Genomic DNA, 22356 nt, shown 5'->3' with positions numbered 1-22356 from the left:
TGAACTCCTTGAAAAGAGAAAAAGGCATCAAGAATGAAGAAAATAACCGCTCTCTCTCCCACACACAGAAGTCATCAAATCACTCCAATCCTTTTCAGAACTAAGAAGGGTTTTCTTTTTTCTATGGGTAAAAGAGGTGAATAGAAAAGGAGAATAAGAAAAAAAATACAAAACTCTCAATATATATATATTTAATATATATTGAAAATATATTAATTTATTATACATTCAATATTATATATTGAAATATATAAATATTTCATATTTCTCAATATATATTTAGATATATATCTATGTGCATATATCTATATATAGATATATATATCTCTATATATATATATTTAGATATAGCAACAGAGAGGCTAATTCTGGAAAGAATAATTCCAAGCAGATTTGCCAAAACTACAAGTAACAGTGTAAGCACAAGCTGGAAGAAGGCTTCCTCTAAACCAAAAAGGAACAGTATCAGCAATTTAATTCAACACTTTCCTGTGACCTTCTGAATTTTAATCACTGAGAAAAGCCCTTATAGATTCAACAGCATTTTATGATGAATCCTTTGTGGACGAATCCTGTATACTCAAGTAAGAGAGAGAAAGTGACTACACTTCAATAGCGAATGAGGATATAACACAAGAGAGACATTTAAACAATGCAGACAAACAAGATGGAGAAACAGGAACGCCGAACTTTAATGAGGATGTTGACATGACAGATGTTTGAGAAAGTAAGACTGTCAGTGGGAAATTACTACCAGCACACAAGTTCACAAGGTCAGAATAAGCTGCTAGTGTGGAAGCGTTCTGCTGCAGGTGAAAGGTGGCTTACAGTTAAGTGAGATAACCAAACTCTGTCAACATGTATGACAAGCTCCCTATGCATTGAGATTCCACGTGTGTCTAAGATACTTTCAAATACTGAGGAAAAAGAGGCTGAGAGACACAGCACATCATTAATAAAAGACTTCAATCTTTTCCAACTAGGCAAGACAGCTGTTATGTTAAAAATATGACTCCAAGATGTCAAGAAATCTTTGAAGTTATACATCATACACAAGTACTTTACAGGAGAGCAAATGCGACATCAGAATATTAATTAAAAACTGAAATAAAGAACATGAATAAGGAACGACTGCTCACCATCTCACCCTATAAAAAGAATTAAAGAGACATCAAATTAAACTAGCATGTGCCAGATTCAAAATAAAGACAAGAAGGTACCTTTTCATTACAAACACATTCAAGGTATGGAACTCCGAGCCACAGGATGTGCTACAGATGCCAAAGTGTACAGGGTTCAAAAAGAAACTTGGAAAAATAATGTCCTTTAAATGCAGATACTAAATATGAGAATACCAACTCTGACTCAGAAAACCCTTGAGCAATAGGTCAATGAAAAATACAATGAGGATAATGATACATACTTATTCCATTCTTGCACTTCTCTCTGCCGAAAGCTGAGGATGGTGAGGGGGGTGGGGGACAAGCAGTGACCTTTTTATTGTTAAAGTCAAAGCACAGCCCAGGGCTTCACTGCCTGTGTCTTCCTTCCTTCACACTGAGGTGTCTGAGACAATGAATGAGGGATGTGCTTGCTCCCTTGAGACCGTTACAGCACCTGGGCACCTCCCGGAGGCCACTCCAACTCTACAGCAGTGATAAGGCTGCACAGCTGGATGCTTGGCTTCACAAGGCTCCTTTGCTGCAGCTCTCACCCAGCTTCTCGAGGCTGACAGCACTGACTGCAGTCAACAGCTCAAGAGCAAAGCAGCCCCAGAGGCAAAGGCAGCAGTGATGGCTGCACCAGCCCTAGGCTGACTACATCCTCCAGGTGACCTCGTTGTGAATCACCTGGGCTGCTAGAGGGGCTCCAAAGTGGTACTTTGGTACCTTATCCTACCCTGAGATAGAATCCAGCCAGTGCTTCTGGATCAGGGACAGGGCAGCCTGGAAATTCAGCACCAAGTTGTCTTTATCAGTTGCTGAGTCCAGCCTTTGCCAAGCCATGTAACTCCATTCCCTGTACTTTTCTGAGCAGATTGTCCCATCTAGTATCTATCCAGTGGGCACTGAGCCATCAGTTTCTTTTGTACTGTTACTCAGCCTTTGCCTACATGACCTTCAGCTCTGCCTTCCCCGCATGCTTCTCAGAGCCTGCATTCAAGTAGTCATTCAAGCATGCCCACTTTCACTGGAGATACGATGATGCAGAGAAGCATCAAAAGGGCTAGATGCAGAAAAGCCATTCTTAAAAGAAGACTTAAGAAAGCTTAAGAGATGTGTTTGAGAATAAATTTATTTATACTCCAGTTTTTAAGTTTCTGATCCACTTCACATGTCGGAGATTGTTGCACTGCCGTGCTTGCTTTACAGCACACCACTGGAACAAAGCAGCTGCTAATTATTAGTTCAACAGCCTCCAAAACCCACCTTTTTTTTTTCCAACAGGAATACCAGCTAGATGGAAGTGAGTGTTACTAAGGAACTTAGCCTTTGCAACAACCCATGAAGCTACTTTCGCTCATGGCAAGGATCCTATTACCACATCTGTGGCTGGCACTAAGAGAAATATATATAAGGTAGCTTTGAGCTACTTTCCATTTCCTCTCTCCTTGGCTGTATCAAAGTGTAAAGGAAAATGACATGCAGGAGAACCAGCCCACAAGAGATGTGCAACTCCAGTGCTCTGTACCTTTCTCTTTTCCCTTTATATACACACTCTCTTAATGCTCTGACCCGCTTTGTGGTGTGTTTTTTTAACAGTACAAACTCATTGGAAAAGCAAACTGGTATCGCTATGGACCAGAAGCTGGTTGGCCCACTTGAAACACCACAGCAACACAACATTCTCTTCCTGTGTAGTTAATTATTTCCAAGCCACAAAATAAATCTGAATGGTAACTTGTAATTTTAATTAATCTGAAATTAAATTAGGAATATTTCAAATATCTCTGCTTTTAAGTTTATATTGACAATTTTAAATGCAAATAGAACTCTGTTTTATTCACGCATTTGACTCTTCCAACAAACCCTGTGAATTAAGAACATTCCTATGAATCAGGAACAAATATCACAAAAAGTACAACTTTTATTCAGCGATACGCATATTAAATAGGATATATCGTCTTCCTCGTAGTCTATTCAATTAATCCTGTGCATTGAACTAAATAGAACTATCTTACAAGTTTGGCCCAAGAAAATGACAATAACTTTATGCTACTATCTTTTAAAAGAAAATAAAAAGATTCCAAAAATATTAAGTGATACACAATGGACATGCATGCTACAAGGAGAAGAAACACATATAATACAATAATTTTATGCATATAGTAGAAGAAAATAAAATGACACTTTTTTTTTTTTATTGTTCTTACCTACCAACCTAGGTCAATTATTTGGAACTCAAATAATAAGCAGGCCAGAGAAGAGACACCCACAGTCTCCCACATGCAAAAAGAATTTAAAACCAAAAAAACAAACAAAAAAGAATAAAAGGTAGCGTGTGGGTGGAATTAAAAGTAAGTTACAAGAAACACCTTTTTGCATCAAGTGATTATTTCCGTCTAATTGAAAAACTGCCAGATTTCTTTCCAAAGCATTTGTTAAGAAACATTTTCTTCATCATGGTTCTGTCCCTCACATTGACTTCTGAGACCTTGTTCCTCTACACAAGTGCAAACAAGTGTCTCAGCCCTAATAAGCTTTGCAATAACTGAAGGAAAATAGAGTATGAAATGCTGAGCACAACAAATACCTTTAGTAAGGAATCTCAAAATAGTTTGGTCAAGGAACTGGAGAAAAGATGCCCATAAACTTTAAATTTCTCTAGCATTCATGGCTGAAGTTACATCTCAAAACCAGACTGCTTTGGCTTGGATTTTTTTTTCTTCTCATTCTTACATGTAAACGAAACAGGGTTATAAAATTCTAGAGGTGTCACCTTCTCCCAATCAGTGATTTCTGAGCATTGAAAGAAAATATAAAATGTGAGATAAGTACATTTTTCAGGAACAGTCCAGTTCAAAGTCTCCTACAGTTTTAGTACATTTCTTATTGTGTTTTACAGTAACAAATTACATTAAAACAAAGATTTCCTGGAGGCGAGGAGAAATGGCTTTTCATTGCTGAATTAAAACAAGTAACGAGTTTGGCAAGCTACAAAAACAACATGGATGGAAATGAGGAAGTTTCAAGCAGCACGATTTCTGCCTCATAGAACTGCAGCTAGTGTAACACACAAAATGACCACAGACATAGTGAATTTTCCTGTATCATCTACATAAACATAGTTAGATGAGAATACATCTTACTCCTGAGCAGTAGTGCAATTTAAAAGAAAAGTCCAAACATCTTTTATTTTCTCTAAAGTGTTGCCTCTCTCTCCCTTTCTTCAATGTATCAGGTGCACGAATGGCAGTCCTGCTTATTTTCCCACTGGAACATTGGAGAGAAAATGCAGCTTCCTCCCTGGGATGACCACGACATTCATTAAAAGCAAGGTAGAAACAAAAGAAAACTATGTTAGACACAAAACTTTATTCTGCCTATATTAAGAAAGAAATCTTACAAAGTAAGAACCACCATAAAAGGAACCCTATTTCCAGAGGGAGGGTTAAGAAGTGTTGCATTAATTTCATACACTGCAATGCTGAGAGAAGATGATTTGACAAGTCACAGAGGGATTTTGCTGCTGTTCAACAACTGCCTCTCACAATAAGATCTCCCAAGACACTTTCCAGCAAGAAATTCACTGGAATCCCAGAAAGACCAAAAAAAACCCACCACCACAAAATACTGGTAAGTGTAGCTTTGCACAATCAAAGAATGGTTTGAGGTGGAAGGGACCTTAAGGTCATCTAGTTCCAACCTCCCTGCCACAGGCAGGGACACCTTCCACTTGATCAGGCTGCTCAAAGCTCCATCCAACCTGGCAATGCTATACCATGCTGAAATCATTTACGAGCTACCAAAGTTGTAAGTAGAGGACTCAACAATATTTTGCCTCACTTAGTCACATTATTCTTGGCATAAAACTCATCCTGACCCACAACCAGAAATCCATTCTTTTTTTTTCACCAGCTCTCAAAAATTGCCCTACTACTTAGCAACAAGGAACACATGCAACACCAACACTTACACCTCTTTCCGTTTGTTACTGCAATTCTACAGTTTCCAAATAACTCCTTTAAACATTGTGACTATGATTTATATCTCAGCTATCTGTGAAATCATTGTATTCTCCCTTCATTACTAGCGCTGAACCTGCTAACATTCTCAAGCCTCTGGTTTCAGAAACCTTGGACTCAGATCTAAATTCCTGCCAAGTTGTTGGCCTGAAATAATACTTATTTTTTTTTCTGTTCTGGTATAACAAATAAAGAGCTTTGAATTGGGGCCTCACACTCTTTCCTCTGAAGTTTTGCTTGTCAAGAACAGCATTTTAAGAATTTCTAAACTTTTTTTTTTTTAACTGGTATGCTTTAGGTCCTCAGATTTCTGTATCTGGTTGTAAGTTTTGAGACTTCTTTTAGAACTGTTTATCCAAATTTCTTAGCCTCTAGAGAAATTTTCATAAATAGTCAGCTAAAGAAAAGTTTGTGAGCATCCGACTCCTGTTATCACCACAGGATGCGGGTAAAGCTTGCAGGGCCTCTATTCTAACACCATTCAGAAATGTATGGTAATTGCTCTCAAATTGCCAAAACAAATAGCTCAAATATAGGATCAATTTAAAGAACAGTCAACATTTTTCCTAAACATTAGACACTTAACTACAAAGATCATGAAATCTTTGCTGAGAAGTTTGAAACTACTTAAAATGTATATTAGCACCTTGCTAGTCTTGCAAAAAATTAACAATTACACAAAGAAACAAAAGAGTAAGACCACCTATGCAAACAGATGGAAAGTAGAATGGTTTATCAGTATCATGTTCTGTTATCTAATGTTATCTGGTCTTCCAAATGTTATAGCAACAATACTGGGTGTTTTCTTAAAGCCTTTATGGATACTTGGATCTCAGAATCTCCAAATTAACTTAAATTTTATGTGTATTCATACATTCCTATGTCAATATTTGGAAAATATGGCACGTGCAGAATCTCAAAAGACCACTGAAAGCAAACCAATATATTAATTTTCACATCTTACTATTAAAAAAACAAATAAATCAGAGATTGAGGACTTGACTTGTGATTTTTTGAACATTAAGGTTAGACAGTACTGTAGGTTAACATAACAGGAATGCAAAACATGAACTTCATACACTTTATCGCAAAGGGTTACATTACAGTTAAACCAAAGAAAAGGACAAATGAAGTAAGCAAATACACACTGTTTTAAGCAACTGAGGGATCAACAAAGGAAGAAAATTCAGCTACGGAGTCCCAAAAAGTTCAAGGATAAGGCTGAAGAAGATACTACTGAGCTCGCTTTTCGTGAGGACTTACTGCAAGTCAACTTCATGGACAGGTATGTTCAATAATACTGGGCTTATCCTGAATGCAATCAGCATTTAAGGACAGGGAAGGTTACGAAGGGCTTTATCAGCTGACCAGTGCAAGACCAATACTGTTTACATCGTCCTGCAAGGATCTCCAGAAGTTTGTTAGCCATGTCTTCTAGGCAAGAAGTTTGCAGTAGAAGCCCATGACTTATTCCCGTCAACCACATGAAGGGATGGAGATCACAAATGTAAAATAAGGAAGGTTTTTGAGGTGTGCATTTCTAGAATACATAACCGTATACTAAATATTGTAAGTAGTAAGGAAAAAGAAAAAAGTAAGGACTAGTTTTCACTATAATCAAATTTGACTCTTGCAAAACGTAGTGGACATGGCAGATAAGGGTACGGTTCTGAACCAAACAGAAAAAAAGATAATGTTGCTCTGCACCTGTGTTTTATATACTAAATAATTTCACTTGTATTTATTTTACACAAAATCTTTTTAAACATTTAACAGCTATGCTGTACTTTAACAGAACACAACAGAAAAATCTTGTTTCTCCATCACCTCAGCCACAGGTACTATTTGATAAAGTACTCTGAGCACCTACTGAATTAATATAAAACCTATTTGATGGTGGCACCATGTTAAATCACAAGGTGGTATGTTTTCTTGGCAAAAGATGCATTTAGTTGGTGGCATTCCATAATGTAATTTTACTAAATTCACCAGAAAAAGTAATAAAGACCCGACATAAATTCAAAAATTAATTATTTACTTCATAGTATTTCCAATACATGCAGGGATTGTTTGCAGACCAAACACTGGAATCTACTTTTTTCTATATAAAATTAATTCAAGATTCTTAGGTCTGTAGGAAGTGGTTAGTCTTGTAAATAATCTTTTAGAGGCCAAAGCTTTAATCACAAGCTCTTTTTTATCCCACTTGCCTCCCCCTCAAAACGGTTATAGTAAATTTTATGTATCCATTAAGGACAGAGTTGAATTTCAGATTAGATGTGGAAGAAAAAAAAGATCTTGCTGTGGCTGAGCACACTGGAAGTATAGATTTGAGCTATGATTTCTGGTTAATACAAAAATTCATCAGCAATTACCAGGACCAGTTTTCTCCTGGAAAGGCAGGAGCAACTACTATTTTGGGAGCTGAAGTTCAATATTTATGGACAGAAATATTAATTTCTACATGTAAAACAATGTAAATCTATGTCATGTTCTATTCCTGTTACTCCAACAGTGTCATTTTCAAACAAAAACGAACACCAAAGAAACACATAATCAGACATTTTAAAACAAGAAGTAGAATTACCTGAAGCTTTGAAACTTAAGAATTACGTAACAATAACATTGGTGGAAGTAATGCTCAGAAACTAGGAGTCAGGTACTGGATTTTGTCACAAAGTGGGTACACAAAAGCATGAGGATTCCCAAATCCTCAGGAATTCAGGAATAACAAAAGTGTCTTCTCCATCAATCTGACTGAGAAGGAATAGGCTAACAGGAATCATTCTCCTCCCTAGTTCACCTTTTCCTAGCCACAAAGTTCTGAAAAAGAAAAAGAAAAGAATTCCCCTCCTCAAAGGAGAAAGAAAGAAAAAAGAAGGAAAAAAAGGGGGGGGGGGGGGGGGGGGGAAGGGAGATTATCCTAAGAAAAACTCAGAACAGCATCCTAACAGACTCCTCATACCATTTCTACTTTCAACAGCTGAAGTGACAAAGTGTTGGGATTTCCTTCCAAGATAATGATGTTCTACCAATCTTGTGGGACCTAAAAACTTCCAGTTATTCATTTGTTACTGTAACCATTTAATAACCTTTTTAATCCTCAAATGAAGTCTTCTCTGAGGTGAAACATTTTTCAGAAAGTTATCTGGTCTCATTGTTATACTTTGTGTGAGTTTCCTAAAGACCAGAAATGCCTTCTTTGCTGTTCTGGACTCTGACACAGGCATCCTGAACAGCCTCACAAATTACAAAAGCAAAAGAAGTACAAGACTGAATAAAACAACCCACTAACATTAGTGTTGGGCAGGAACTGTAAAACAAAAAAATCTAGGACATCCAAAATACTATCAGATTGCATTTACAAAAACAAGGTCCTTCCTCTTTCATATTTAACAGCTTACTATAAAAGGAAAGCACTTTTATTAGTACTATATTTTTCAGCTTTATGCAATGTCCATGCCATTTTCTTCTGTTACTAGGCAAACAAACATACTTGACTACAGCTAGAAGCTAGATGAGCTAATCAGCAATTTGTGTGTCACCAGCACCATAAAGTCTTTCTAACATGGTAAAAGATGTCTAACAGAACTTTCATCTCCTGCAAAGATGTTAATGCCAGCCTCTTCCAACATAAGCATCATCACCAGCACAGACATTCTTACACAGTTCTCCAAAGAGAGGTTTCAAATATTTAGTCCAAGATTTCAACAGCACTTTCCCACTGCCAATTAGTGACAATGATACCATTTAAATCTGTGATGATGACAATATTAAAAATAAATATATTACAATCCAACTCAGCATCACAATATTGCTAAACCTTCATTATGCCATAGTGGATTTATACATTTAACTGGCACACTTTCGGAATAGCATTTTAGTACTGCACTGCAAAAAAAATAATAGAACAGAAGGAAAAAATACATAAAAGGGCAACAGAACTTTAAAAAGCACAGAAAAGCTTCAAGAGGTGGAACAACTAAATACATTAAGATTCTTTAGCCTGGGAACAAGAAAAAAAGATGACATAAAGCAAATGCGAGGAACACCTTTCTCTATTCTTCAAGATGAAGATAACTTGAAAGTGTTCTTCTAACACAAGAACCAGGGGATAGCAGGTAAACAATTAAGTATCTGCCAGGTAGAACCAGGCAGAAAAGGACTTCTTCACATAACACATTGTTAGGAAGCTGCCACAGGGACATTACAGCAGTGAAAAGCCTACAAAAGTCAAACTGGGCTTTAGCTCCAAGTCACTTAAGGCCAGGAGCAGAAGTTAGGAAAGGAGGCTTTTTCTATTCTTCCATCTCATAGCAGTTGCTGTTGGAGGCAAGCTAATGAGCCAAATGGACTTTTGGTCTGACCCTGGCAGCCTTTCTTAAATTCACAAGAGCTGGCAACTTTTGAAGACTGGGGGAAACAGATGCATCTACCCTAAGCTATGCAGTCAGCCTTCATCATAGGTTCAGACCGTAAACCCTGTGGGACTTCACCCCACAGTGAAAGTTGACAGCCTTGCATAGGAATCCGTACTCCCTTTTTGTTACTCCTTTTTTGGGATTTGCAAGCAGACTTGACCTCTTGCAGAGAGCTCTGCTCAGTTCTAGCGCTTTGCTGGGAATAGAAGGATCTCCACTAGATGTTAAAGAAGAAAAGCAGAATATGGCCAGTCTGTGGTCTCTCTGCTGCTGAAGCAGAAAACCCAAGCTGTACGAGGGAAGGGGAGAGACCAAAGAAGGGGTGACACAAGAGACAAGGTGACACAAACCAGAACCAGGCCAAGCAGGATAGTAAAAGCGTGACGTTACAAATTCTTCCAGGGCCTCATTTCTAGATCTACAAAATACTAGAAGACACCACTCACAACTAAAAGCACTCATTGCCTGCACGCTATACCATCACTCTCAGAACAGACTCCAAGTCAGGCTGGCCATCCTGTGAAGAAGGACCAAACGCGAGGCACATGGTATGCATTATTTAAGATGAGGAACCAATAAAGCTGAAAAGTGCCAACCTTGTCAACCTCAAACAATGCTCATGAGATGTATCACTGCAACTACTACAGTTGGGGAGAACAAAGAGAAAATAAAGGAGAAGTGGAGTTTAACAAATGAAGTACATCCAGTAAGCCATAAAATGCTCTTGGGGGTTCTTCAAAAGCAAGAAAAACATAATACTATCTGAACTCAAAACTACTTATGTCTGCTCTACTTTCTCCACTATGTGGTAGTAATGTGCCATGGCTAAATACATTCTCATTTCACATAAATATTAGTCTTTAACTCTAGGATTTAGACTGGAAATGCTCTTTGCAACAATCTGCTATCAATGTATCTAAAAAAACCTGATTTAGTGACAATTCTTTGTAAATGGCAAAATACATTTCAACTGATTCAAGCTATTTCCTGAAGTGATTTATTTCGAACTATTAGTGAGGTTTTCCTGTCTTATGTAGCAAAAATGTATCTTACTCGTAAAAACAAATATTGTAGTGAATGTAAATATTATTATAGCAAATCATGTACATGAAAGATGCTCATTCTGCTTTTAATTTACTAAAGCATGTTAGTTGCTGTCTTGCTTGTTTTTTTAAACAATTGCTCCTGTACGGTTTACAGGTGTTGCCTAAATGCAATAAACAACTGCCCATCATAAAAACACCTGCAATAACTTGTAGGAACAAAAACTTTTGACAGTGAGCTGAATTTCTGTCCTCTTAGTCTAAATTACACTTTAATAATACAAAGAATTAAGCAATTTTTTTTTTTTCATTTAAATAAACACTCATTTAAACTTTATTTTAAGGAATGCAGTAAAGACTAAGCAGTTGACAATATCAAACACTTTTGCCATTGGGAACTAGGTAACAAAATACATAAAGCATCCGGGATTTTCCATCATAAAAGGTGCTTCACAAAACAAAATCCAGAATTTCAGAATCATTCTTCCTCTCCTATCCTACACTAAAAAGGGCAGTAAAGGATGGGGATATGTTCACGTACATGGATGCAAACACATCAAAGCATGCACAGAACCTTATAATGCTCTATCTTTCTTAGTGAAGGCAAAATAGTAATACTGGCAAGAAGAAAGGAGAAAAAAAAGAAGACATGAAAATAGGGAAGGAAAAAATAAGTTACAGTCACAGAAGGTTATAATCACAGAAGCCTAACTATAAAAAGAACTTGAAAATTCTGTGGAAATGCTTTCTAACAAAACAGAAGCAGTTCTTTTTCTTGTAAAATACTGATTATCTCATAATTTAGAGGAAATATCAAACCATTTACAGCAATTTTAGCGAAAGTATTAGGAAAGTCATGACACTAACATGCATAATATTAATTATCCACTATATATTTGTAAGGTACTGTCATGTTAAGGGGGTCTTTACCCCAGTAAGGAGTTTTACCCCCAGTATAGGGGGAGTTCTACTGGGAGTAAAACCCCTTACTGGGGTAGACCCCCTTAATGTGACAGGCACCTACTTCTTATATCAAAAGCAAACCCACAAATAAGTTCCCTTTATCAAAGTATTTTTACAGTAAATTCCAAAATCCAGCTCAATATCTTGTTATACTTCTCATTTTATAAAACTCTCAGCTGCTATTCTGAAAAGGATTTTGTTTGTTTGTTTGTTTAAAGGCACTTCCTGTCTGCCTACACTTATGAACTCCATACTACAATGTCCAGAACATGAATGTTTGGTATCAGAAAAGATTCCTGAACACAGTACACAATCTGAAGTACTCAGGGATATTTTATTACTTATTCCAAAGGGTCAAATGACATTAAAAGGAATCCCAGGAGAGGCAGAAATTAATCAGAACTATTTAACTTTCCCAAGGCTGCACCGATTAACAGCGAGCCTCAGTACTGCTGATTTCCAGTCACATGCTACGTTGCACTCTTCACTGTCTTGAACTTCAATATTTTGTGAGGTCAAGGTCTAGGAAGAAAGAGGTGGGTGAACCCAGGCATGCAAGGGACAAATAAGCCTATACTAAGAGTTCTTGAAAAGAAACTAGTTAAGTAGAAACTAAGAGATGTACTGCAGTCAAGAGAATGGGCAACATATCCTTCCAAAGGATTCCTCCATACATCTCCTACAACAGGGAGAAGAGAGTACAGTGATGGCATCTCCCCATGCTTAAAGGCATGTCAAATGTGAAAAACAAGTGTACAACAGTAACGACAGTCTTCATAAGCACAACTGAAAAGCAAGGAAAGAGGACACTTGCTACTTATTCTCCTTAATGACAAACAAACCAACCCCTTTCAAAGTGGCCGTTTTTATGCCAATGCTGCAACCCACTAAATTTATTATAAATTTGGACTTACTATTATTTTAACATATTTTGAAGGAAAGACATTTTCTCACAAATGGTATTTCTGAATTAGATTCTGTAACATAAAATTGCTCAGGTTACAGACTGTAATGAGTAAAAATAACCAATTTTTATTTTAAACATGGAATATATAATTTGAGCTTACACTTAAAACCCCTGAACTACAATCATTTAAGAACAACAAAAAAAAATCATGTATCACTGTATGGTTGTTCACCTGAAGATGGAAAAGCTATACACATGCTAGAAGATAAGTTAAAATCAGGAATAACATGACAAATCGAAGATATGATCTGAAATAATTAGAATGCAGTCAGTAGGACAAGTACAAGCTTTTAAACTCCATGCAGATGATTGCTTTTGCCTATATCCAAAGAGGAATAATCAGCCAGCAGTTCTGTATAGAAGGATCACAACAAAAGGTGACTAAAAGACGAAGAGCATCATGCTGAAATTTATTAACAATTGATCCTGTAGCAGAGCAGTGCAGTAGAGCAGACTGACCTCTTGAGGTCTCTTCCAGCCCTATTTTTGAACAATACACATATGATGCTGTTTTTCACCATATTTCCTCTTCTCCGCATGTCACACATAAATTATTATACACCCTTCTTCCCCCAAAATCCACCTCCTAGTCTACTTAGATTTAGTCTATTTCTGAATTTTGAACACAATCCCACATTTGTGTGCAAAGATAAATATTTTAGAATCAATGTCCCAGTATTATAACATGTGTTTTAACTTAACCTGGCCCACAATCAGAAAATCTTATTTAAGGGATTTTTTTCACAGAGTCAGTGGGAATAATACAAAGATCACTGTCAGTATCACCCATGGACCAGCAAAGGCTGGGAAACTATGCAGTTAACTTGTCCTGTCAGTCTCAGTTTAAATGTTTTAATCTTCCATTAGTTCAATCAAATCATGGGAGCGATGTATTATCTGTGAGCTAGGGGTAGCAGACCACTGCTCTAATTCCTAGTTTAAAAAAAAAGGCTAAACTACTTGTCCTATCTTTGATCAAGCCTGATAATAGGCATTAAAGAAATCTCATCAGGTATGCATAATGATTTTAAATTCCACTAATTATTTTTTCACCACTGAACATGTTTTGTGGAATTCTAAGGATCTGGGGGTAGAGGGGGTGAAAGAGTGCTATTATTCACACTAGCCAAATTCTTTATTCAGTCAACAGAAAAAGACATGTAAGCTCTTCCAGAAGAGAAGTCAGAGAAGTTCAATTCATCCAAATTAAGCTCCTGCTTCAAATCATCTTTTGGCAAAAATACCTTATCTTCATGGGATACAGTACATAAGCTTACCAAATTACACACTGAGCTTGGGTGAAGTGAGTATCCTTATGTATCCACTTAGTGGCTCTGACATATCTCACTGCAACGTCACTGTTAACAAGTAGTAAACTGCCTGATATATATGTCTAATACATATATACAATACTATATACAAATACCTAAGATATACAGCTTTGCTATGACAGAAAAGAAAATATTTAGGAAGAGATACTATATGGTGTTCTGCATTGTTTTAAAATAGAGACTATATTTTTAAAATTTAGGAAGCCAGGACATAATAAGTAGTAGAGGATGAAGAAGGAAGAATACAAATACTAATAGGTACCAGTAACCTTCTATAGTCTAGCTGAGAGTCCACAGATCAAAAAGAAAGTATCCTCTAAAAGGATTTATGGAACTGCACTTAACAGATCTCTCGCACTATCTGACAAACCAAAGAGATGAGAAAGATCTACAATACATCAACAAGAAGAAACTAAGAAACAAACAAATGAAACAAATCCAAAAACAGCTCCTCAGAAAAATCTATGCTCCAGTTGTCTAGCTGAAAGCCTGCCCAAGGTAAGACGTAGGAGTAGCTCAACTGTCACAGCCTTGTTTCCTAAATACAGGCTTTTTTGTGGTGCCAATTTTGGTGTCAATTAGTAAGAGTGCTCTGAGCAAAACATCTTCTATTGTTGGGACATTCATATCTTTTTTCCATACAGATTTCTGTAACTAAGAAGAATTCAGCTGATGCTGTAACATTTTGTTTCCATGGGGAACCGGCGTGGAGAAAGAAAGTACATGTAAGGTTTTTTTCTCCTTCCTTCCTCTATATGGCTGTTTTCTTTGAACTTAGGGAGCCTTAGCACCTTTGAACCTGGGACTGCTCAATCAAGTTTACTTGAAAATGTCTAGCACATTTAAAAGTTATTGGGCATAAATGCATATATGTATAAATATCGCAACAGCATCATTACCCAGGTTTCTTTCCCAACATGAAAGATGACTGAAAATCAGGTAATTTCATATACTTTAAACTGATTCCAGCAATCTAAGTTCTTTATATCCCTTTAGATGGAAGCTAGATGTTTATGATCTACGCCTGGGTCTCCACGAAAACTTGGTAACATGCCATTGTGGCTAAGGTCATTTAGGAGTGCAGAGAACATAGTTCTACTGAAAATACTACTTTAGAGTCTACTATGAATGCAAAAGGCTTTATTAACGCCTCTAAAACAATCATAGTGGTAAAAAACACTCCATAACATGCTCCATATTTCTATTTTTTACACCTGATACAAATAGGGATACAGTACGAGCTAGAAATCATATAAGACTGAACAAGATAACAACGCATGCTGTCATTTTAATAAGAAACAAGAAGATCTTGATGCATATGCTGTATAACTCCTCAGTCGCAGAAAGACGCAGATATACGAATGTTTAGTTTGCAAAGCAAAGCTCTGCTGAAAAATTATACCCTAGAATATCTACCTGCTAAATTTGGTTCCTCTCTTCTCACAGACTTTGAAACCTAGGAGTTGCCAACGCTCAGCAAGTGCATGACTTCGCAAAAAGCTTGAGTTTACACCCAGAATAAAAAGAGGAGATACAAATTTGCTTAAGTTATCAGCCAAGAAGTTTATTGACACTGAGATCAGTATTATTATATGCAAAAAAAGCCCTGGACTTTGCTTCCAGACACATATAGCTAAGAACACTCCTGTTCACAGAATGCCAAGCCACCTTTCTCCGTTTATTTCTCTTTGTTGTCTTCCTAAATAACTGCAGTCTCTCCTAAGTGTATCTTTCCTCATTTTATTACTGTAACACTTCTCCTAACAAAGACATATTTATCCCACTGGATTTCTTTCTATCTAGGTCTATAGTTTTGACAAACTGTTCTCTAAGCATTTATTGGAGACCCCTGGGAGCAAGCAGCAAGCAACATACACACCACATGTCATCTGCTGCCTTACAAGTCTCTTTAAGAAAGATGCAGAGGAACCTCACATAAAAATAAAGAAACCTCACTGCCAACTTCAGAGTAGCCAAGAGAAGTTCACAGGATGCTTAAATCCACTTTGAATTGCAAGATGGACTCCCTGCAAATTCATTTTACACACTATTATAGGAACTGTTACAGGGAATTAGAGGATACCATAGCCAGTTGCAGCAAGGAAAATATTATGGTAAAACAAAACAGTGACCAAAAGAAACGCTACATACCAATAAGTGGTACATAAATTACTTCACAAATTAAGTATTGGAAGAGCCTAAATCCCATGAACGCACAATGTGTTGTCACTATCACCTCTGAAAAATGCAGAATCTCATGAATACAGAGAGGAAGAAAAAGAAAGTGAAACGGTCTCTCTAAACACAGATATGAGGTCCCCAGCCCCCAAATCTGGTTCAGCAAAGGTAAAAAATGAAATAGGCTATTCCAGTAAAATTGCTACAAATCAGGAGTACAAGCTTTAACACTTTCAGCCTAAACACAGCTTATACACACAAGTGAAAAGTAAACTACCATGGTATGAAGATCATATTAGCTTTTCCAGTAATAGCGGCCCTACCACCTGCCATCATCCTAGATGACACTTCAGCCTTGAAGAGGATATCCTCTTGTACTGAACAAGAAAGAAAAATCTAAAATGATGTAGGTGCACAAAATAGAAAAAAATATGGAACCAGAGAAAAAAAAGAAAGAACAGAGACTGCAAGCAAGAAAGGGGAAAAAGGGCAGCAATTGCTCTGAGGAGTTATGAAAATAGACAACCAATGAAAGCACAGACTAAAACCAAAATAAAATACATTTCTGTGCTCCTGATTCTCATGTACAAACATGTGGTTCTAAAGAATTTAATCTCAACTGGAGCTATTATTCAAACATCAGTTGTCTGTGACTCAAAAGCCTACACGGTAATCGGCAGGCAAAACATTTGAAGTATTAGATATTCTATAAAGGTGCGTTTTACAGACCAACTAACAATGTTGAGTTTTGCATGAAGTGTAAGAAATCTGCATCTGCATGGGACAGACCTGTTCCCTGAAGTTACTCCGTATCTTCTTTAAGAGCAGTTTTACATCACTGATGCATGTTACTAAAACACCAGGAACATTTTCCAAAAATAGATTACGTATTACTTTTTCCACTCTGTGCTGTTACAGACTTGCGCTCTGCAAGAGCAGACAACAAGAAGCATCTTAAGGTTTACTACTTGTGCCGGATTTTCCAAGAAGTTTCATATTGGAAAAAAGGCACCTACACAACCGGATTCAAACTACCTCTGAACTGCTGAACTAAGCAGGCTGAAGAATATTCAGTATATGATGAAGTGATTTTTCCCAGTAGTATTAAAACAGTCATATATAAAATAAATATGGCCCACATAACTTTGAATATAGTGTTGTGAGGTTTTTCCACTCATGTCATAATTACCCAAACGGTAACACAAAGGTGTAGTAATCAGTTCTTGGCAGCTAAACAGATTACTGTTCACATTTGCAAAATGGCATTCATGAGTAATAATACCAGAAAGTTGAATAATTTTATATTACAAAATGCTACAATTTATGTAGAAACTGAGAAACATGACTTAGGTATTCATGAAATGTAATCCAAAACATATTTCCTTATCTCATGCTTCTTGATCTTACTGTATCATGAATCCCTAGGTATTGTATCCTTGTTTAGTCTCCAGAGAGGCAGGAGGCTGCTATATAATCAAATCATACACTACAAAATACTGTGATGGCATGATACACAGTGCAAACAACACTAGTATCTTCCCTGGGCTACCACAGAGAAACAAAACAGTGTTAGGAAAACATCAGACCTGTAAAAAAATCACTGGCAAATCTAGTAAACATGAAGTTATTCCAACACCAAGCTCAGCTGCCCCTTGTCTATTGTTGTAATTTCTTTAACACACACACACACACACACACACACACACACACACACACACACACACACAAACATACACGCCCAGCACCAGAGCTCTAACAGGAAGGGTGGGTGCAGGCTGTCAAATGCGTTCCACTGCTGCCTGCCCTTGCTCTCCCCTTGGTTTTTATAGAAAGGTCCAGGAGACGGTAACACAACTTGAGATACACTACTAGTCCTGGATTTCCACACATTTTTCTATCATCCAGCCAAGAGAACAGAGGTAACAGGCAAAACATGGACCTAACAATGTCAGAGGGCAGAACTATCATGGGGCATTTGTTCTACTTGTGGTGAAGGGACAAGGAATGGATCGGATGTGTAAACTGTCCACTTTTGTTCAGTGCTGTGATGGCATTGTTTTGATTTTGGTGTGGGGAATTCTTCCGGTTTTGATGTGACTTAAGTTCCTTAAGACTTAAGTTCCTTAAGACTGCCTGATGGATGTCGATTTTAATGATAATTCTAAATATGAAATTCAGAGAGGCGAGGGGTGGAATGTATTGGGTCTTTGTGGCAAGGTTTTGGTAGCATGAGGGCTACAGGGGTGGCTTATACGAGAGGCTTCCCCTTGTGTCCAATACAGCCAATGTCAGCCGGCTCCAAGATGGACCCGCTGCTGGCCAAGGCCAAGCCCATCAGCAACAGTGCTAGTGCCTCCGGGATACCACAGTTAAGAAGGGGAAAAAACTGCTGTGTAAACAGCAGTCAGAAAGAGGAGTGAGAATACATAAGAGAACCAACTCTGCAGACACCAAGGTCAGTGAGAAAGGAGGGAGAGGAGGCGCTCCAGGCGCTGGACCAGAGATTCCTCTACAGCCTGTGGTGAAGACCATGGTGAGATGCCATGGTGAAACAGGCTGTGCCCCTGCAGTACATGGAGGTCCATGGTGGAGCAGATCTCCACCTGCAGCCCCTGCAGGACCCCATGCCAGAGCAGGGGGATGCCCAAAGGAGGCTGTGACCTGTGGGAAGCCCGCACCGGAGCAGGCTCCTGGCAGGACCTGTGGCACCAGGAAGAGAGGAGCCCACGGTGGAGCAGGTTTGCGGCAGGACAGGTGACCCTGTGGGGGACCCACACTGAAGCAGTTTGCGAAGAACTCCAGCCTGTGGGAAGGACTCACATTGGAGAAGTTCAGGGAGGACTGCCTCACAGAGGAGGGACCCCACGCTGGAGCAGGGGAAGAGTGTGAGGAGTCGTTCCCCTGAGGAAGAAGGAGCAGCAGAGAAAACGTGTGATGAACAGACCACAACCCCCATTCCCTGTCCCCCCTGTGCCACTGGCAGGGGGAGATGGAGAATTTGGGGGTAAAGTTACGCCTGAGAAGAAGGGAGGAGTGGGGAAAAAGTTCTGGGTTTGGGGCTTGGGGGGGGGGGGAGGGGGGCGATTTAAGATTTGGTTTTATTTCTCATTATCCTACCCTGATTTGATTGGCAATAAATTAAACTAATTTCCCCAAGTCGAGTCTGTTTTGCCCGTGTCAGTAATTACAGGATGATTCCCTGTCCTTGTCTTGACCCATGAGCCTTTTGTTACATTTTCTCTCCCTTGTACAGCTGAGAAGGGGGTGTGACAGAGAGGCTCTGGTGGGCACCAGGCACCCAGCCAAGGTCAACCCATCACAGCTGATTTGGAAGCATATAAATATCTAAGAAGGCAACAAATCTAGGTTGATTTTGATCTTGCTGATCTCGATCAAACTCAGTTCTTAAGTACTTGAAGTTGTGCTTCATTTTACAGCTAGTACAGTCATTATACCAATGGAGTAATTTCTCTGTTCTCTCAACCTTTTCACTGGAGTTGGGCAGAGGTAACCCAAGACAAAGCGTCATCTCAGGAACCACAGATTTAAGGAAAGAGAACAACCGTACCTGTATAAAAAACTGCATTAAAAAAACACTCCCATTCCTTTTTATCTAGTCTACCATTGATGTTCCCCCTACTTTTCAAGCTGAAACACTAGCATTCAGAATATGCATAGCTAAGGATAAATAAAGATGTTTCTATAGGTGAAGTACAACACAGCCTACTATTAAACGAGCTGTCACTTTCAACAAGAAGAATGCTCCCTATCCTACCTTCTTCCACCCCCAGGCCAGTGAGATCCAGAGTATCTCATCACCTGCTGTGTGCCTGTCACACGCACAAGCCAATGGAGCCACAAAATTGTTCTGCACAGGTGCATCCCAAATAACAAGCATACTGTGTAATCCACGTCTTTCCCTGCCAGGATGGTGCCCATGTTGTCTCTTTACAAGCCAGCTAGTTTCCCTGCCCTTCTCCAACAGGAGTTGGAACCTTCTATTTTAGTAAACCTCATAACATGACATCTTCCCCTTCCCCAAACCCTAAGCATTGATGTGTATAAAGCCATCCTCTCACTGTTGTCCACTTCTGACATAGGAAAAATCAAGTCCTCTCACCACACGGAAATGAATAAATAAAAAATAGAAGAAAAAAAGAAAAGATCTGGAGCCAAGGCTCAGTGAGCCAAACCTATCACCCGCATCTCCCTGCCTCTGTCACAGAGAAAGAGCTAAGACCCCGATGGGGAGGAGCAAGTGCTCTTACCTTAATTATGCTGCTCCTCCGGGGGATGCCGGGTTTGCCTTCTCGTTGTTGACCCGTAGAAAATCCTTTCTCTTTGCTGCTGCCGCTGCTCTCCGGGCTTGCAGGAAGAGCCGATCCCGGGTGGTCGCCGGCTCCCGCCAGGGCACAGTCCCCGTTGGAGACCCGGCTGCCAGCACTGTCAAAGCGGGATCTCCCGCCGCCGCCACCACCTCCGCCGTCTCCTCCTCCTTCCCCATCCCCTGCCTTGAAGGCCACCTTCCCATGGACCGGCCCGGGGGAGGAAGGCAGCCCCCCGCCGCCGGTACCGCCACCACTGCCAAACTCCGCCATCAGCCTCCCTGACTACGGCAGCAACGATACCGCTGTCCCCCTCCCCTCCTCCGGCAGCTGCTCGGCAGTGGCTCTTCTTCCGCTTTCCGTGTATTTACGATCGTGGGGGGATTTTGAGCACAAGTCTCTCCCCTCTGCACATTTGGCAGCCGAGGCCGCCCTGCTCCTGCGGGCGGGGGGCACAGACAAACGGCTGAGCTGCGCCCCGGCGAGCACCGCTCCTCCGGGCACCTGGGGAAGGGACAGAAACGAAACGTGACACGGGGCGGCGGGCGGGAGCGTTACACCACAGCGCGCTCCCTACGGACACACGGACACGCGTGGGGCCGGGAGGGGCTGCGAGGTCTCCGCGCACCGCGACCCGGCGGCCCCGGTGCAGCTCAGCGCCGCGCGGGAACCGGGAGCACGGGAAGCGCAGCCCCGCCGCGGGGAGGGGGGCCCGGGCGGGCCGCGGGAGGTGGCGGGAGATGCGAGAGGGACCGGAGGAACTGCGCCGCGCGGGCTGCTCAGCCAGGAAAAACAAGAGCGGCGCTGATGGCGGTGTTTTCACCCGTGTTTCACAGCGAAACCCGCAATCGCAGCGCAACCGAGCGGGAGCGAAAAGAGAACTTGACGAACAACACGCCCCAAACGCTCCGGCCCCCGCCTGGGGGAAACCCCGTCCCGTGCCCCGCGGGGACGACCCGCCGCAGCCCCGCTCCGGCCACGCGCGGCGGCGAGCAGCGGCGGAACGGCAGCCACGCCGCCCCGCGGGGCACCCCCCGGGCGCCATCGGCAACTTTTCTGCTCTCCCCGCCGCCTGCCGACACCCAGCCGCCTCACGGGCGGCAGCACCCCAGCCCGCACACCCTCCGGAGCCGCTGCCCGCCGCGCCTCCGCCCCGCAGCCGCCCGCACGCTGCGCCCCCGCTACCCACCTCAGCGGCAAGGTGGCACGGCCAGCCCTGCTGCTGCCGCTGCTGCAGTAGCCGCTTTTCCCCCTACTCTCCTCCTCCCCTCTATGGTCGCCGCCTCTGCCCGGAGCCGGATACAGAGAGAAACTGATTCATGTGGTTGCTTCCCTCGCTCCGTGCTGTTGCTGCTGCCGCCTCCCCCGGCTCAACGCTCGGCAGCAGCCCCGAGGGGGAAAACGCCGGCAGCGCTGAGGGGAGCGGCAGCGCCGGCCGCCCCCGATAGGAAACTCTCCGGGGAAGGCAGAGTAACCGAGCCGGGCTCCCCCCCGCTGCCGCCGCCGCTGCTAATCACAGGGGCCGGCCCCGCGCGGATTGGGCGGCCCCGCCGCCAGCACCCCCCTCCGGCAGCTCGCGGCCGCTCCGCCGGAGGGCAGGACCCGCTCCTGCCGGGCCGGCCCCTTCCCTCGCCCTGGGGTTATCGGCGGATTCCTCCACACGCTCGCTCCCCGCGCAGCCGCCTCAGCCTAGCACTAAAAAGCCCGCTCTCGGCCGCCGCGCCCGGCCGCATCCTGCGCTCCCCGCTCCTGCCCGCCCCGGGGTCGGCGCGGCGCTGCTCGCACCGGACCGCGGCCCCGCCGGCCCTTCCCCACCCCGCGCCCTTCACCCGGCCGCTGACGCGGGGCACCGGCCGCCGGGGCACGCAGGAAGGGCGGGGGCCCAACGGTGGCTCCCGAGCGCTATGGGGTGCCCCGCGGCCGCCAGCGGGGCTCCGCGGGTC

The 22356-nt window shown here is 41.5% G+C and overlaps 1 protein-coding gene across 2 annotated transcripts in view; it reads right to left on the bottom strand.

Moving 5' to 3' along the window:
* PLCL2 (phospholipase C like 2) overlaps positions 1-22085 on the bottom strand; it is a 104351-nt gene extending 82266 nt beyond the window's left edge. For both annotated transcript variants that reach the window (XM_030494229.1, XM_030494239.1), the window contains exons 1-2: positions 21603-22085; positions 20357-20917 (exon numbers count right to left, since the gene is read on the bottom strand). In XM_030494229.1, the coding sequence (XP_030350089.1) occupies positions 20357-20686 (330 nt within the window). In that variant the 5' untranslated portion in view covers positions 20687-20917; positions 21603-22085. The remainder of the gene's footprint in view (positions 1-20356; positions 20918-21602) is intronic.
* Positions 22086-22356: the final 271 nt, after the last annotated feature.

Source organism: Strigops habroptila, chromosome 1 (genome assembly GCF_004027225.2).
Source record: "Strigops habroptila isolate Jane chromosome 1, bStrHab1.2.pri, whole genome shotgun sequence".
In the NCBI taxonomy this organism is placed as follows: Eukaryota; Metazoa; Chordata; class Aves; order Psittaciformes; family Psittacidae; genus Strigops; species Strigops habroptila.
Note: the sequence above shows the minus strand (reverse complement) of the source record. Positions and strands in the feature narration are given on the sequence as shown.